The sequence below is a fragment of the Solea senegalensis genome, linkage group LG21 (genome assembly GCF_019176455.1).
Source record: "Solea senegalensis isolate Sse05_10M linkage group LG21, IFAPA_SoseM_1, whole genome shotgun sequence".
In the NCBI taxonomy this organism is placed as follows: Eukaryota; Metazoa; Chordata; class Actinopteri; order Pleuronectiformes; family Soleidae; genus Solea; species Solea senegalensis.
The window spans coordinates 13,721,890-13,740,149 of NC_058040.1; the positions used below are offsets into that span (position 1 = coordinate 13,721,890).

The window sequence follows — 18,260 nt, forward strand, 5'->3', positions numbered from 1 at the left end:
AAAAATGTCCTCACAAGGTCAAAATGTCCTCACAAAGATAGGTGTTTTTTTTCTCTCCCGTCTTTGTAAAAACAGTTTGTACTGAAGGTATTGCAGGTATCTGAATCATCTTATTTTTCCAGGCCAAACAACCTTCATCACTTTTAAGAGATTTTCTCTGAGCTTTAACAAAGAGATGGAGGTTAAATTTTAAAAAAGAAAACGAAAGGAAAAAAAAAACCTTCTCCACTCAGAATCCACATTAGTTGTGTCATGGCAGATAATTTCGTTGTGGGCGGATGCAAAATAAAATAACTCCATGTCAACACAGTGAGCTCACAGCAGCACAGAAAGCATTTGAAGAGCATATGGCAGAATTGCCATGGCAACAGCATCCTCTAAATGTGTTGTTTGTCCCAGGCGAAAACTTTAAGACTTCTCCAGCAGCTCATTTGCATTGTAAATACACAATTTGACGGGGGAAATAATTGCCGCTAAATACTGACACAGTGTACTTAATGTAGTGAAGAACACAAACAAGAGAAATACAAGACGTACAAGACGTGGCGCATCACATTTGTCAGTTCTGAGCAGAATTACCCTCAACAGTCGTCTGATTGGCAATCAAAGGCCGCGACATTTTAATTTCAAAGCATCGCCGAGCGCGCTTCATCATAATAACGTGACTTCAATGATCTGTGACTTTAATGAGGGAGAGAGACACACTGCTGACACCAAAACACTCACTCCTCCTATTCATTATTCACTTATGATTCGTATACCTGTCATGTGACGAGCACTGCCAATAACCTGTGACTTTTTTTCTTCTGCTCTAACGCGCGCTCAAACACGCTGATCTTGCGTTTTATGTCGATAAAACAGAAGGAGACGCAGAGAGATGATGTGAGACACAGACACACACACACATTATTCGATGTTTAACTAAAAGAGAATGTGAAATTCAAACTGTAAACTGCATAATTGGACTTGTGTGTGTCACTATTACAGCCCACATTCTTGTCCGGCCAAAACCAACATCGCTGTATTTTTCCACAATAAGAGCGGCTCATTCGACACAGCACCTATGTTTGTTTGAGAAGCCTTTCATCCGCCCACCTGAACATGTGTGTGCGTGTGTGTTTTGGTATGGTTTGTGTGTGTTTGTTTATCATGAAAACAAGTCAAGTTCCTACTTCCCATATCCCCTTTTACTGAAGCTTTCTTTCTTTCTTTCTTTCATATCCGGCATCTTAAGTTCTGCCTCTTTTGTTGACAGAGAGGTGACCTTTGAACCTGGGACAGTTTCATCCAAATGTCATTATCAGCCCAGTCTTTGGAGTTGTCAAATGAATCGCTCTTCTTCTTCTTCTTCTTTTTTCCATCATACTTCCCCAGACCCTGCTGCTGCTGCAATGGTCCCCAGCCCCGCCCCCTTGTCTTTTCCCAAGCTGTTGTGTTGTGCTGAGTATATCTGTCCTCTGGGACCATCCCATTTAGCCACACTCCAGGCTCACAGCTGCCTGGTCCCAGGAGAGTGGACCAGCAAGCTGATGAAATTGAGACGTCTCCGGGAGAACAGCAGTGCCACAGCTTCTTTGGAGACGCAGCGGTCCGTCGGCATTTGTCAGACAAATGCAGTGTAACGACATACAGTACAGTCAGGCTTATATTCAACAAGTGAATATAAGCCTCCCGTGATTGCACAGTTGCATTAAAGCTGCAGTGTGTAGCTTTTAAAATATCTCTTATAATCAAACTATTGTCAAAATGAGTTCAAATAATGCTGATTAGCTCCACACAACCTCTCAGTTTTGCAGTGTTTGTTTTATATGAAGAAAAACAGAGACAGGACAAGACTAAAGAAAACCCCCCCCAAAAAACACAGTAGTTTAACAGAATTATTGCCCACCACCTGCGCTCATGCTGGTCTGATAGTATTGCCAGAGCATAAGGCAGAATAATAACATTAACAACAAACTGATTCAGTACCAAAGAGACAAAGAAAATATCTTGAACTGAAATAATGTCTTTCTTTCTTTGGTTTTTTATATACGCAGCAGAATTATTTCCCCGAGTTATTTCTGAAGAGCTCGCCGTCTGTACACGCCGCGTTATCGCCAGGTTTATAAGTCTGTGAGTGAGTGGGAAACAATCTTCTGTGAAGAAGTGAAGATCGGTTTGCTGCATCAGACAGAAATGGACCCAAATGGACTGAGCGGAGAAGTCACTTTTAGCCCTGGGCATGAAATTATATTAGAGGCTCGTCCATTACACACACACACACACACACACAGAGGCTCATAGTGAGCATTGCACACTCTTATTGGAATGCATGAATTCAAATGTTCATGTTGGATTCCACACTCATCCACACACGGACTCATTTTTGCTCCCTGCTCTCCTACATGCTGAACATCAACGCATGGATTTCCTTTGTTGTTGGTTTTCAATGATTCTCTCTCGCTCCCTTTGCGTCCACAGAATCACATGTCATACATATTTGCCATACCGTCTCATTGATGCACACGTCGCACATGACTGAAATCCCCATACACACAGATGAGAGTTGAGGGACGCTCACTCACTAATTAGCTCACTTGTATTTTCTGGAGCATATTTGTTGCGTAACTATTCAGACATCGACGTGCGTCCTTGCCCCATCTATAAGTCATACGCTATGTTTTATGCAAAACTTGCCAATGGCATTATTGGAAATGCAAATTTCATGATGACGACACCTTCAAATCTATTTTTCATGACTTGTCCCCAGTCATGAAATGTCATACAGAATATTTTAATCATTTCCGAGAGACAAAGTAAATAACACGAGCTCCGGCTTTCACCTTATTCAATAAAACCAGTGTGAGCTGTTCGTAACCTGCAGACCTGAGAGTCAGCTCTCTAACGGAATGTCTAGCGGAATTAAATTAAATGAAGTTTTCTGAATAGTCCAAGTCTTTGACTTTAGTTGGCCACCTAGTGGTTTTAATAAGGCTCAGTGAAAGGTTTTGGTTGGCCATCGTTTTTTAGTCTCCTTTACCTCTGCAATTAATTATTTTGTTCGCTTGCTAGCATACTAGATATAGGAATTTAATTATGTTGTTAGCTTATCCACATGTTAGCCACCATGTGTCAGTATGCTAGTTATGGTGTTAACTTACTAGCTAGTATATTAATGCACCTATTAAGTTGCAACGGAGGGAGTGTTTAGCTTAACTGAACAGCTGAGCAGCCTGTGTTCAGCGAAGGCAGCACGGGTGGTGTAGCGGTTAGCCAAAAGACATGGTTGTTTGTCCAGGGTGTACCCCGCCTATCACCCTATGTATCCCGACTACCGTGGATGTCCTGCTCTCTTTGGGATCCGTTTTTGACCGGCACACGAGAGACACTCAAAGAACTTATTTAAAGTTAAAGTTAGTTTTTATTAATCCCCTTAGGGAAAGTATTTCTCTGCATTTTGACCCATCCTAGAATTAGGAGCAGTGGGCTGCCACACTGAGTAGCGCCCGGGGAGCATTGGGGGTTGGGTACCTTGCTCCGGGGTACCCCATTTACAGTAACAATGATACTATAACCTCCCAGGGTAAAGACCGAGGCTTCACTCCACCTTGTGCAAGCGTGATAGAGAACTACGCCCAAATCTGCCTCCTAATGGTTAAACATAATTCCGCAGAATCTCTCAAAGTACGTTAACGGGCACATCACATGGAGTCACATCACATCATAGCTGGTGCAGGGACCAACAATTCCGCATATATGTATATATATATGTGTATATATACATATATATATATATATAGGGCCTTACATATATATGAGTATATATATATATATATATATATATATATACACACATTTGACAGGAAGCAGGTAAAACAGCTTCCTATAGAAGATAATAAGGATGAATCACCAAGTATGTGAGAAGCAGGTCTTTGTGTAACAGAAAAAAAAAGAACCAGATCTATTTATACTGTGGCACGTGACAAGACAACGGGGGGGGGGTGTCTTATATAATTGTGTCTGTGCCTATGAGGCAGAATGTGTGACTGTTTTTTAAAAATACAAGAAAAGCTGAGGAAAGTGTTTGCAACACTGCACAGTCCTGTGCCATTGACGGGCATTTTTGTCGACTTTTGGTTTAAGGTGTGGGGACACATTAAACTGAATGGCTTTTATGGCTGTGACAGGGTCTGGCTGCAAGGGTCAGGAGGAATGGACAATTTTTACCTCTGCAAACATTTGACACAAAGACATTTGAGAGTCTCTCACACACACACACACACACATATAAATGGCCAGTGAGCATGTTTTCATGGATATCTGACCATCGCTCTCTTGCTTGACGTCAATGGAGCAAACTGCTCAACCTCACCGCTGGACACTGAGCCAGAAGGAATACTTTCTGGTCAAAGCCTCCCTCGCTCTCCCTCTCTTTTTCTCTCTTGTGCTCACGTAAACACACAAAATTGTAAAAAAAAAAAAAAGGGTCAAGAGAGACAGCCCAGGCATTTCTTTTTTCACTGCAACTAATCAAGAGGAAAAAAAGGCCTTTACCTTCATGGCACAGACTGAAAACACACAGTGACAACCACTGAAACACAAGCACACACATTAATTTGAAAAACAGCAACACCCACGAGCTGCCACACCTTCACAAACACACAGACACACACACTCCTTGTCTTTTGCTGACTTTTAGGAAAGCCGAGCAAACACAAGAGACAAGATAATAATACAGTCAGTCAGTTTATTCCGCTCCCGATGGAAGGGTAATTTAAGTGAGCGTGGTAGAGACACGACCACGGAGAGAGAGGAGAGAGAATAAACTGTGACTCGCTTCAATTTACGGATCATTTTTTAGAAGAAAGAGGAGGATGAAAACACTCCATTCCAGAAAGACATTGACCCCAGTATCACTCAAACCTGTTAATGAAATGATGAGTAAGCTGGATAGTGAGGAGAAGATGAATATTATGGCCAGAGAATGAGACGAGGTTATTGGAGGAACATTTGAGGACAGAGTTGAAATAAAAAGGTGATAACGTTGACATAACAAGTGAGAGAAGATCGGGGGGGATTAGTGAAAAAGGGAGCAAAGAACAAGAAGGGAAGAGTCCTGCACTGCCAATTACTCGGGACATTTACATGGTTGGTTTCGTGCGGCGCATCTGAGTGGAACTGAGTTGGAGCTTTGATAGAATTTAATTGGCAAAAGGAGGAGTGATTGTGGGGGGGGAAAACGGCACGGATGGATGTGACGCTCTCCAGTCGCTCCAGTTTGCCCCAGATTAGCTTTAATGTCGCCGCCGACGACAAAACAAAACAAAACATGATGTTTTTGACGGACGTGTGAGCGTCTCCCACAATGCTCGTCGACGTTCACACACACACACACACACACAGCTTCAGCTGTTTCTCGTCAAAATCTTAACCTTGTTATATTATGTTAATATAAAAAACACATGGTGAGCTATTATATAAGCCATGGGTGTCAAACCTAAGGCCCGCGTGCCATAACCAAAGGGTCCGTTCTGGCCCGCAGGATGAATTTTGTGACTATGTAGATCTGTACGTTTTTAATGCACATTTTGTAAGAAGATACTTCATTTAATGTAAAACAAAGGGGAAACAATGTGGATTTCTTGTTGTTTATAGGTTATTATGCTATTATTTCATTGCTCCGGCCCACTTCATACCCCTGATATAAGCTATCCTATAACATCAGATCATTTTTGTCATCACAGCTTGCACAATTTGACTTCTTTTCTACCACAACTAAAGTGTCTACTTCTCCCAGGAGACTTTTCCTAACCCTTGATGTTAAATTTCACTTTCATACACTCGTCAGTTTGCTCTCTTTTCGCCTCGTTCTCTAATCTGCTCTGTTACACTGTCATTCAGACTCACGAGGACGTGTACACTATCAGCCTACACTTTTATAAATTGTCATCAAAAAGAGGTAAACGGCACAAGGATCGCCTTTATAAAGAGCTTTTATCGCTTTAACGGCCACTTTGCAGTTGACACTCAAGCCTCGCCGCTACATCTTATCGTACTTTAGTCCATCACTCACACGTTCTGTTCATACGTGGCCAGCACAGCAACGCTTGGACCTGGTCCTTCTGACCACTGTGAAATCTGTGACTTTTCCAACAGCAGATTATTCAACTGGAAACAAACAAAGTAAACAAAATTCTCCTCACAAAGGCCAAACGGAACCTGAGAAGCAACGCGACCGTGTGAGAGAGAACACAGAGACTGTTTTATGACACACGACGGTCGCAGCACTTAAGGACAGCGGGAGCACAATACAGTGTGACGTCGCTGTTCCAGTAGAAGCTCTTATTCCCCGAACTACACACACACACACACACACACACACACACACACAGAAAGATGACAAGGGAAGGAGAGAGTGATGGTCGATATTGCACGGACTACGAGGAGGAGGCGGCTGTGTAAGAGGATTAGAGGGTGAGAAAGAGAGTGGGAGAGAGAGTTAGAGACCAGAGGAGGACAACCAAATAGAAATAATAGAGTGCTCATTTGCAGGTGTAAACATTTAGCATTAAAGTATTGTAATAATTTGGTAAAAGTGTAGTAATAATGTTGTTATAAGTAATGGTAATCATCTCACAACTACTATACTAATATATTGTAAAATAATAAGCTAGTAATTGCATTAGGAAAGACACTGTATCAGCATGATTAATAAAAATGTATTACCATGTTATGACTACACTATAACCCTGTTGTTATTGTGCTGTAACTGTTGTAAGTGTTGCCTATAAAAACAACATCTGTTGAGCTGTAAAACTATAACGTGTTTAGACTCTTTGAATTTAGACTGGGCGATATAGCGTCTTACATCATTATAAGCATGAACTCAGAGTATTTCACTCCAGCGTTTGTGTGGTTATTGAGCCTCGTCTACTACTCTCTTTGAAACAGGAACAATGAAAGGGAAAACAATCCATCGCACCAGATTACTCCTGTTACCCAACGGATACAAAGAAGCCAAAGCGCAACAGTGAATCTTTCTCTCTCTCTCTCTTCCTCTCTCGCTCTCTCTTTTTTTTAATGTGTTTGAGTTTCCCTCGTGGCTTCCCCATTTTCCTATTTGTTATGGTTGTCTGCTGCAATAAAGTGACGGGAATTGCTGTTGTCCTGCAAATGGAAATGGAAAAGATGGAAAAAGGGGGAAGACTTGGCGATGTGGAGCGGGGGATAAAAGACGGGGAAACTGTTGTGATGGAGGGACGCAACAAACAGAGGCTAAGGATGAATATGCAGATGTTCACAGCAACAGCCTAACTCTAAATATATATTTATAATCTCATCAGATCTCCCACACAATCCCGTATCAGTACTATCATTGATTCAGAGTTCAGAGGTCAGCCACAGTAGAGTTCATAATAAAACAACTGTTTTTGCTTAAGAACATTTGATAAAACTGCAGATTTGGGACAAATGATCGACACGTTTGTGCTCCAGTTAGATTATTCTTCAGTTCTTTTTCATATCGGAAACATAACATGGCAGTATTATCTGTCACTCTTGCAGGTTTGGTTCTAAATCCACGTCTGACAGAGCTCCGGCAGACTCCGGCAGCGTCTCACACTGACAGGAACAAAACCCCAGAGACTGGCGAAGGTTGACAAACTGTTGAATTTGATTCCACGATCGTGCAAATCCAAAGTATTTTTCTATTTATTATGACTGGCCACGCTCTGCGACAAGAAAAAAGGCGAGTAATTAAAATGGAGGCTGAGTTTTTCTAGCTGTGGCCTTACATGTGGGGCCAAAAACAACCCGCCTCCTCCCCCCACCGTCCGGGTTCAAACAGGAGTTCCCAGAGGAGGAAGGAGCTCCGTACGTGCTCAGCGTCCTCCACAGCACTCTGTCTGCAAGGTGACAAGACACTTCCATCAATCCAGCAATGCAGCGCGGGTCCCATGAGTGGGTGTGGGTGTGTGTGGCTGCTGGGTGGCACTGTGGGGGCGTTCGATTTACACAACAAAACAAGCTGCCCAAAGAAAGGAAAGCAGACATCTTAGTGGTGGTGTTTGTGTGCGAGGAAAAAACGTTGCCCGAAGGTAAGAGACGCACATCAATCTGACAAGAGGACTCAATTCTCCTTCAACTCACTGTCAGTGAGGCTGACGGCCACCAATTAGTGTCTGTGAGAGAGTGGGAGAAAGGAAGGAAGGAAGGAAGGAAGGAAGGAAGAGTAACGTTCCATAGGCAGCATTTGAGGCTAAATGTTTGATTTAACCGACTAATCAGTGGTTGACGACTGTTTAAAAGACCGCTCTCAAGCACTGGTGTCGTTAAGTACGAGGGCTACGTGACTAATGGCGCGCTCAGCCCGAATGTGATGCAAAGGATGATTTCTCAAAGATGAGGAATTCGCTTCATTCACTTCTCTCGCCTGAGTTGAAATAGTTGACCTCCAGAGGGGGGAAAAAAATGAGCATGAGGTAATGTTGCAAAGGGGGAGGGAGATACTAGAGACGGCGTATCAGAAATGTTGGATGAGATAACTTTTGGTGCGTTTTAGTGTGAAAGATTAAGAAAGGAAGAGAAAGAGCAAAGATTATCAGATAAATTCTGAAAATGTGGTGTGTTACGCTGTGTTTCCATCATGGTACGGTCCCGGTTTGGTGCATTCTGTGGGATATTTGCGGTCTTTTTTTCTGTCGCCCAATCAGCTGACTGTCCGGGTTCAGAGCTACCCTGACCGTACCATTTTACTCTGGTACCCAAAGGCGAGGGCCACACGGTGGTAGAGTGGTTAGCACTCTCGCCTTGCAGTGAGAAGACCCGGGTTCGAGCCCCAGTTGGAACAAGGGCCTTTCTGCATGGAGTTTGCATGTTCGCCCTGTGTGTGCGTGGGTTCTCTCCGGGTTCTCCGGCTTCCTCCCACAGTCCAAAAACATGCAATGTAGGGATTAGGTAAATTGGACACTCTAAATTGACCATAGGAGTGAGTGTGAGATTGAATGGTTGTTTGTCTCTAGTTGTGTGTGGCCCTGCGATGGACTGGCGAACTGTCCAGGGTGTACCCCGCCTATCGCCCGATGTAGCTGAGATTGGCACGGCACCCCCCGCGACCCTCTGGTGGAGGATAAAGCGGTAGATGATGACTGACCCAAAGGCGAAGGGTTCCAAAGATATGGAACGGTTGGGGCCTGGTTATTTTGTTACTATTCCTAAATGAAACACACAAAAAGACATATTGTACCGTACTGTACCAAACTGATCCGAACCGTTCCACTGGGTGGAAACACGGCTTTGCTTGACAGAATCTAGCGAGCTCTAGCATTAGCCCCAGGCACAAATGCACCTTCAACCAAATTCATGTGCGTATACACAATAATAGTGAAGGTGAGGTGGAGCCTGGTGATATAAAGTACTATCCTAATGTTTGTTTTTGGTTTTAAACTTTAACGTACTAGACCTTTAGACTGACAGAAGGAATATACAACATTATACTGTTGCATAGTGTGCACAAGCCACATGTGTACACACACACACACACACACACTAACCCAATCCAAATGGCCTCATGACCCACACGCCCACAGTGACACTGGTGGTTAAGTCGCCCGTTATCATTTAAAGTCCACATCGGCGACTGGCGTTTACACAACGGCACCGCCATGATCCCAGAGCGGATCAGAGACCAGAGATTTGTTTACAAGAGCGTCTCCGTGCCAAAGTTAGAAGCCTCTTCCCCCCCCGTGTCGTGATTTACGCTCGATATTCATTCCGGCGCGGACGAGCCGCTCTCGTTCTGAATATAAATGTTTTTCTTCATTACAGATGTTTAAAATCTTGTCAGCGCCTCGTCTGGAGTGTCTGATTGGCCCCATGAATTATCTGTCAAGAACTCGGAAGACAGAGACAGAGACAGAGACAGAGAGAGAGAGAGAAAGGAAAAGAAGACAAAGTGTCTCTTCTTGTCTCGTGTCAGCTTGGCAGGCTGAGTTAGTGGCTGGCACACTGACTGGCTGAATGACTGGCTAATGGGCTCCAAAGACGGAGAATGATCAGCAACAGAGCTTTTAGATTTGCGTGTCCTGATGTTCGGAGGGGACCGTCGCAGTTTCGCAGCTTGACGCCAACTAATCAGTTTAGAAACTGAGGCGCGCTGAGGCGCAGTTTTGTTTTTTAGTTTTTATTCACTTTATTTTTTCCTTTTCTGTGTGTGCGCCGGCATTTGAAATCCTGATCAGTGTCATGAAATATTAAGGAAAATACAAGAATAACTACAGAGCATATTGATCATTTTTTCAAAAGTGCTTCTGAAGGACGGTTGTTAAATTCTCTTTTACAACACAAAGAAAACATCTGTTTGCATTTACTGTATTTGTATATATATATATACATATATACATATATACACATACATACATATATATCTATATATATATATATATATCTATATATATATACTATATACATATATACTATATGTATATATATAGCCTCTGCTGTTGATGCTGTATTAGCTACGAGTCCGAGCAACCATGAGGCTGCAGCCAATGTTGTGATACTATAAATCGCTTCGCAGACAGCCAGTGAAGACAGCAATATATAAAGAAGAATGGACACAGCCAGAAAAGGGCAGGGCAGCAATAACTTCCCTGTTGTGACAGCGAAGGAAAAGGGATGTTGTAATTCACCGACAGGGGATTTTAGAGAGTTTTGACCTCACGCTTATTAAATCATAATGAAATTTTACTGTGCATATGCCTGTTTTTAATCTCTCTACCCACTGTGCATCACTTTCCGCTTGGGAGTCGAGAGTCTCGGGGATGTGCAGAAGTGTGCGGATGTGTGTGTGCGATTGATTACGGACGACATAAACACCTTCTTTAAACCCTCTGGGACGAAAACATCCTGCCGTGTGCACACGAACAAACACACGCGGCGTACGCGGTGTACGCGCGCACTCTGACGCGCACGTGACATCGTGCATATTTCTTTTATAGCTGCGGCGTTGGATATATGCATAGTGACAGACGGAATGTAAACATCCTGCAGACACACGAACGCCGGTGGAATATACAAAAGGGAGGCAGACATCAGTCAACACACACCAGTGCACAAACACAACTGTGCGTCTCGTTGTGTGTGTGTGTGTGTGTGTGTGTGTGAGAGACAAAGTCCTGGAAAAAGATCACACGCGCTCGGTGTGAAGCTGAGGCGAGCTCATATACAGTACACACACACACACAGACACAGGGGTTTGGGGTCATAATGTGGCATCCTCCGTTCTTAATGCAAACCAGTGTAAACACACAGTGAACGGGTGCGCGAAGGATGTGAAGAAGATAGATGTAGAAGATAAGGAAACGTGGAAAAAAAAATGAAGCGAGGACTGCTAGAGAAGGACAGAGGGATAATAATTATTCAATTATGAATTATTAAGACCAAAACAGAGAGCCAATGTGTAAAGGCAGATGGCTCTGGCCTAATTCCCCTGATAACACTTGTGTGTGTATGTGTGTGCAAAGAATAACAAGCCCCGGGTGGAAGTCATAAACGCTGCATAAAATCAAAGTATCATCGCGATGGTGATCACGACAAGTGCAGCCTGTCGCCGCGACGTCGTTATCACTGTGTGACATTTTACATGAGACAAAAAACAATATTAAAAGAGCTCAACAAAAAATAAGAAGTGACAGACTCTGTGTAAGTGTGAGATAACAATGTGACGTTTTTTTTTGTGTTTTTTTTAATGTCTGTGCCCTAAACGTGTCATAAAATCACCAACTGTTATTTCGGCAATTACGTTTCACTGCCCGCGGGATCGTCCACTGGGTTATGTTTCTCACGATCACAATTTTGTAATTCACCCCTGATGAATTGGTGGCACACACACACACACACACACACACACACACACTGGTTTCCATGACTTCAGAGGACATTGCATTGACTTGCATCACCTTCGCCAACATTACGACAGGCCTAATCCTAATCCTGACCCCAACTGTAGTCATTGACTTTCTCCACGACATAAGGAATACCAGGTTCACACTCACACAGCGTCAGACCACCTAACGTGTTATTATGAGCACAGGTAGCAGAAAAGCATGCGCACGCGTAGACCATAATATGTGCAACACATGTAGTAGTAACAGCTGCCTTTCTTTTTCTTTCACAATGCACCGTGTGTGTGTGTGTGTGTGTGCATTGCATCATTCACCCAGCCGACATAATCTAACACAACACAAAACTCTAATTAATTCACTATTATTTCAGTATTGGGTAATTCATCATTGCCAATATGATTAACCAAAGTGTCACACTCACACACTGACTCATTCATCAAGCATTGATTGCACAGGAATTCTTCATGTAACATCGGCACTGGAACGGATTGTTGACGTGGTCGACACCCTGTTTAACGTCCTATTGTTTGTGTTGACATAATGAATGGAATTGAAAGCGTAGACGTGGATTTACACGCGCTGTCAAAGAGCGACAGTCTGACTATATATGGCGTTGTTTCATTATCTGAATTGGATTGGTGTGGGAAGGCTACCTCTCTCTGAATTAGACATGGGACGGACTTCACCGAAAAGTTGTATATTGTTGTGGGAGTGATGATTTTGGCACCGCCGTCACTGATACGCGGTATTAGAGCTACGCCTAATTTCACCCCGGCTATAATCAGCAAACAGCTGCAACATAATTCCCATGGGAATTTTTGATCAGACTCAAGTAGAAGACGACTGGAAACAACTGGCGGGGGAAAAAAACCAAAACACTCCTATTCCTATTCCAACCAGAACTACAACATGGAGAGACATGATGCTACTGTTGACTGGGGAAACTAGAACATTTAATCATTTTGGAACACAAAATCAAATAATCCAATTTGCAAATCGCAAATATTTCAGTCAGTTTTGGGGGTAAAGTTATGGAATGAACTCAATAATGAAATGAAATTGTGTTAAATTCATTCCTTGGATTGAAAATAAACCACAAGCTTCAGCCTATTTTTTTTCATTCATTCATTTGTTATAAAAACTCACCTAGCGGCAAAGAATAAAACGCGTGAACTAAACATGACCTCTGTAACATCTTGGGGTTAATTTCCCCCTTTGACTCTTGTTACAGTCTCATGCACTTTTGTTGGAGCTGTATGATGCGCAAATATTGTTATAGGAAGTAAAAACAAGGACAAAAGTCTTTGGAAAATGTCCACGTTTGCCAAACCCTTCTCGCATAATTAGACGCCTGAACGGCTATTTACCGAAGAAACAAACAGGATCGGCTACGTCAGAAAGAATGTGGCATAAAGACAGCGTACATTTTGGTCTGTCCGGAACAATAACGAGCACCGTCAGGAGCTCATGTAATGACGACATGTAAATAAAATGGCTGACATTTGCGCTAAAGACATCGTTTTTCTTCTGTTTTCCAGAAACACCATCGTATACGGGTTATGTGAGCAACAAGGGTCGAATGAAGGTCCTGACACCTGTGACACACTCACAGTGACTTTATGAGCCAGTGATCACCGTAAAAGATTAAGAAAAGACGACGAAAAAAAAAGACAAAGGTGACCACAAAAGCTTAAAAGCAAGTACGATAAAAAGTAAGAGTGACAAAGGGTCAGCGGGCCAAAAGCATAAAAAGTGACAGAGCGGCACAAGAATGACGATCGGCTGCAGCTGCACGCTCTCCGGCTCACAGTAATCATATTAGGCCGTATGCTGAGTTGACACGAGTGGACAGAACAATTGGTAGTTTGCGTGGGGATGATTTATGAGACGACTCGGCGCTCGGCAGAATTTAATGCCCTGAGATCCTGTAATTACCAGGTTGTCGGTAAATTACATGGTGCAGCATCGTTTTAAGATAAAGTGTAACCCCATCTAAGCTGCTGCTGTTGGATTTACACACAGTTGGTTGCAACACATCACATCAGTAATTCTCTCCTCGTTTGGGATGATGAGAGATTTACCACGTCTCATTGATAAATGGAAATACGGCGGGGTACTCACTGCCGACGTGGAGCGTGATGGTGTCGCGCCGCTCGCCGTGTGGGTTCTGAAAGCAGCTGTAGAGCCCGTTGTGGCCCAGGTTCACTTGGGTCAGGATGAGTCGGGGTCCCACCAGACGGTGCTGCGCCTTCACGTCTGTGCCGTTCACCTTCCACGACACCGACGCGTCGTTGTCCAGGGAGCCGCACTTCATGGTTACGTCGCTGTTCATCTGCTCGTACTGGTTCCTCGCGACTGTGAACACGCAGAGGGCGAAAGGGTCAGAGAGAAACAGAACTGGACTGTCGTGTGCACTGGACTGCAGTTAAATATAACAGTTTGAGGAAGAGCCTTCTCGATCGTCACTGTGTCCCAGCAAGGACTATAAAGACATGGTTTGACGAGGCGGTGGGTGGTGACAGAAGCTCTTTAAAACCATCATGTATACCCTTGTAGGAATGACATATTTACAGCAGCAAGACAAGTCAGCATTGCCTCACCATGACCATGAGAGACCATGATGATGGCTTTAGGTTTTATCCACGCCACCAGGGTTAGTCGCCCTCACTTTTATAGATGAGTCTCATGGGACCTGTCATGGACGCACTGCACTGGGTGAAGATCCCCAGATTATACCACTAAACACAACAGATTAACAGGACAACAAGGCTAACGAGAATAAAGCATTGAAGCCCGCTTCTTCCACAAAGACAACAAAACATCCCCCCGAGTGACCTGGGATCAACCGCTGTCAGGATCCTCTCATGGTCCCTCCCCCTGTCTCTTTGTCCCCTTCCTTCACTTCATTCCTCCCATGATGCCTCTCATTTTGCCGTCGCTCACGTCCCGCCCGCCATGTCCTCGGACGTGCCTGTTAAATGCAGCGGATACAGATGTCAACCCAGTGTTTCATGTATATTTCATGCCCCATAACAGGGCCATCCATATTTAATAGGACAAGATCCCTGTCCCCATTAACATTAACCCGACACTGTTTGTTCCCCTGTCCTCCTCTGTGTCTGTAGTTAAACCCTTTTTAACCTCGCTGACTGTCACACACATGCCCCCTCCCCCATTCATCCCCATCATCATCATCATCATCACCATTTGCCCCTGCCGTTTCCCTGAGTCCAGCTTCCCTTTTGATGTCTCCTGCTACAGTATGTCAAGTTAGCAGATATGTAAATAAAGTGCGACTTTTTATTGACATTTAAAAATATATTCACATCGTAGCGAACGCCATGAAGTTTTCACTTTGATGTTAGGGCTTAATGACGGCAAGTACAGTTGGCATCTGTGGTGATGCAGTGCTGCCTTCTTCCTCTCTTTCGTTTCCCCCCTCTCCTCCTCCTCCTCCTCCTCTCTGCTACACCATGATGTGTGTGCACAGGGAGACTGTCGGAGGGGACGTGACGGGTGATTAAATCCAAAATAAGGTAGTCGCGCAACATTACGGATGACAAGTTGATGTAAAACACCGACGCTTTCCCCACCGAGCAGGAGAAAAGTTTGCTGGGGGAAAGATCGTATGAGAAAAGGAGCGACGATAATGGTTGACAAAATCTAGAGAAGGAGAAAGAGAAGAGGAAAACGAGTCAAAGTTCCACCTGAGAAAATACTGCCAACGTGAAGATACACTGGTATAAAAAGTCAGGTACAGACTTTTCACAGGAGGCAGATTTGTTCCCAATAAGATCATTTGCTCTTCCTCACGTGTACTTCAGACACTGGTATAGTGAAATTAGACTGTGGAGATAAGGTGACTCTAATTATTATTATTTAATTTGTTGTTATTTTTGTGTTATTTAACCACGGCTCTGATATATAATCCACTATTGCATAAAAGTGATATTTCCAACCTTGACTCTGATCAAAAAGACAGAGAGTGTTCCAGCTAATGTACATTTTTTATACAAAAAGATCTTTTTATTTGTATAAAGATATTTTTTTTGACCTCTCTTTGTGGATTTGTTTTTGCAAACGTCCTTGAGATTCTCTACACGACGCTTTGATTCCGTGACCTCCTCTCTCTCCCGCCACATTCCATTCTTCTTTTTTTTGGGTTCCATCAATCTTTTCTCTACCTCCGCCCTCTCCGATATCCCATTCATCTTCGTTGCCTTTGCCTTTTATCACCATTTCCCCCCGGTTTCACTTCATGTCGTTTTAAAAAGCAGAAGTTCTCCCTCTCCTCCACAGTCTCTGGGCGATCATAGAAATTATTCGTGTGCGTTCAAATCAGCGGGTGCTGCAAACACGGTTTAAAAGAGTCCACAAAGGCAGGTAGAGAGAGCCTCTCTGCAAGCAGACCCAGCATGTGTTTCGTTATGTGTTATCCATCTTAATAATGCAGCCTTAAATCCCTGGAATACTGCACTGCATTATCCTCAGACCGGGGTGTCGTAGGTCAGACCACACACTTCATTTTTAGACCTAAAAAAGGCCTCTGGCGCTGCAGGGGAGTAAATAAAATCAAAGCTGAGTCAGTCAGAAAGCGGCGTTGCACTCGCTCGGTTTGTGCAGAGGATGAGGCGAGTAAACACGGCGGGTAAACAAACAAGCCAGTCTCATGAGTCAATGTATCTTTTAGCATCGCTGAAAATCCACATTTGCTATTGTCGGAGTGAAATAGATGCCCGTGTTTGCTACAGACAGACTTCCTTGTGTTGGAGTGCGACTGAAAAGGAGCCACAAAGTTTCACAAATAAATTTGGCGGCAAAACAAACCAAAAAAAACAAAACAATTCAACACATTTAACACTTCTTGACCCCGCCCGCCTCTGCACCGCTGGCGTATAAACGCAACCATCACTCAGGTCAGACGGTGTTGCTTGACAGAGCCCGTCCTCGGACGGAGGAGACGGCGTGCAGATGCTGTTGCATCACTTCTGTTCATGAAGATTGAAGGGAGACTCATAAAAGTCAAAGAAACATAAAAGCGTGCCGGGAGGTCGAACGTAAACACGTTGCTTTCTGCTCCAGCCTCCTCTGCATTGTCCTTGCATCATTCTGCTCTCGACCGTTAGCACTGGCCTGTGGTTTCTCACTAATCACGGACGCTGTGCATACACGCCGCACACCGGCTAAAGCACTCTCATGTGTCCTCCTTCACGCGGGCGCTCTCTCGCGCTGCCCTGCATAATGTCCTCATGCTTCATCAGCGTGCACACAAGCAGGCCTGTTAACTATAATGACATTCAGCTCAAGTGCTATTGATCTTTGGGAAACAGACAGGTCCACGGTTATGAAGCATCACAACAACGTCGTTATTAAGCCCAGAATCAGATTTAACCTATCGGCGTCCTTCAGGAAGTTTAAATTCAGCCGTATCTCCTCATTATTCCACGGCTTGACATGGACAAACTGGCAAAACACAGCTCGCACCTTTGTGTGTTTGCAAAAGTTGAGTGAGTTTATCACCTTGGTGCTGCATCAATAATTAAAAGGAAAAAATAATTTAAAAAAAATACTCAAGGACACGACGCACTGGTTGTAAATGGCAATAATTTTGACCTGAATCAGAATAAAACATATTTACCCAGTGTGAATACATTTACAGCCAACACTAAAATAACTGGAAACTGCTTTCATTAAAAAAAACAAAACAAAAAAAAAAAACACTGCTGTCATTTATTGTAATCTTTAACATCTCAGTGGTGTCTCATGCATAAATACACGGTTATAAGAAACGAGCGAGTCGCTTTTCAACTTGAAGGTGGATTCCGGGGTTTGATTCCCCGGTCGACTACGTCGGTGTGTGTGTGACACTTAGAGACACGTTGCTCCTGAGAATGGGTGTGAAAGATGAGTGATAGAAAATGTGCTGTGTGAATGGGTGTGAATGGCAAAACTGGAGTGTAAAGCAGCTTTGAGTGGTCATCAAGACTAGCAAAGCGCTAGCTAAATACAGAGCATTTACCATTTTACCATATCTTGTTAATAATGAAATCTATTTTGACCTTTCATTTGTGGTTTTTAAAAACAATATTTGTTCTGTTTCGCCTGAAACCAAAAGAGTTACGACGAGACGTGACCTTTAGTGTGTGCGTCGTCATCAAGTCACTTTGATGAGGTTTCGAACAGGCAGTTGGTTTAGCGGTTAAACCATTGTACTTTGGTGTCATCGACATGGGTTCCAATTCTTACCGATACAGTCATTTTAGACCATTTATGAACTATGTCGCTGAGTCATTACAAAGACATAATTCCCAAAAAGGATAAATAAACAGCCCAAACATGACTCAGCTAAATATGCTTTTGCTGGTTTTTCACAGTCTG

General features: G+C 43.5%; 2 protein-coding genes across 2 annotated transcripts in view; both read right to left on the reverse strand.

Moving 5' to 3' along the window:
• The window catches only part of cntfr (ciliary neurotrophic factor receptor), a 92,627-nt gene extending 78,111 nt beyond the window's left edge, over window positions 1–14,516 (reverse strand). Inside the window, exons 1-2 of the mRNA XM_044012913.1 lie at window positions 14,483–14,516; window positions 14,004–14,237 (exon numbers count right to left, since the gene is read on the reverse strand). Of these exons, the coding sequence (XP_043868848.1) occupies window positions 14,004–14,237; window positions 14,483–14,501 (253 nt within the window). The 5' untranslated portion in view covers window positions 14,502–14,516. The remainder of the gene's footprint in view (window positions 1–14,003; window positions 14,238–14,482) is intronic.
• A 20-nt stretch (window positions 14,517–14,536) lies between these two features.
• Window positions 14,537–18,260, reverse strand: part of LOC122758646 (matrix metalloproteinase-17-like) — an 86,877-nt gene continuing 83,153 nt past the window's right edge. The window contains exon 9 of the mRNA XM_044012914.1: window positions 14,537–14,620. Within this exon, the coding sequence (XP_043868849.1) occupies window positions 14,537–14,620 (84 nt within the window). The remainder of the gene's footprint in view (window positions 14,621–18,260) is intronic.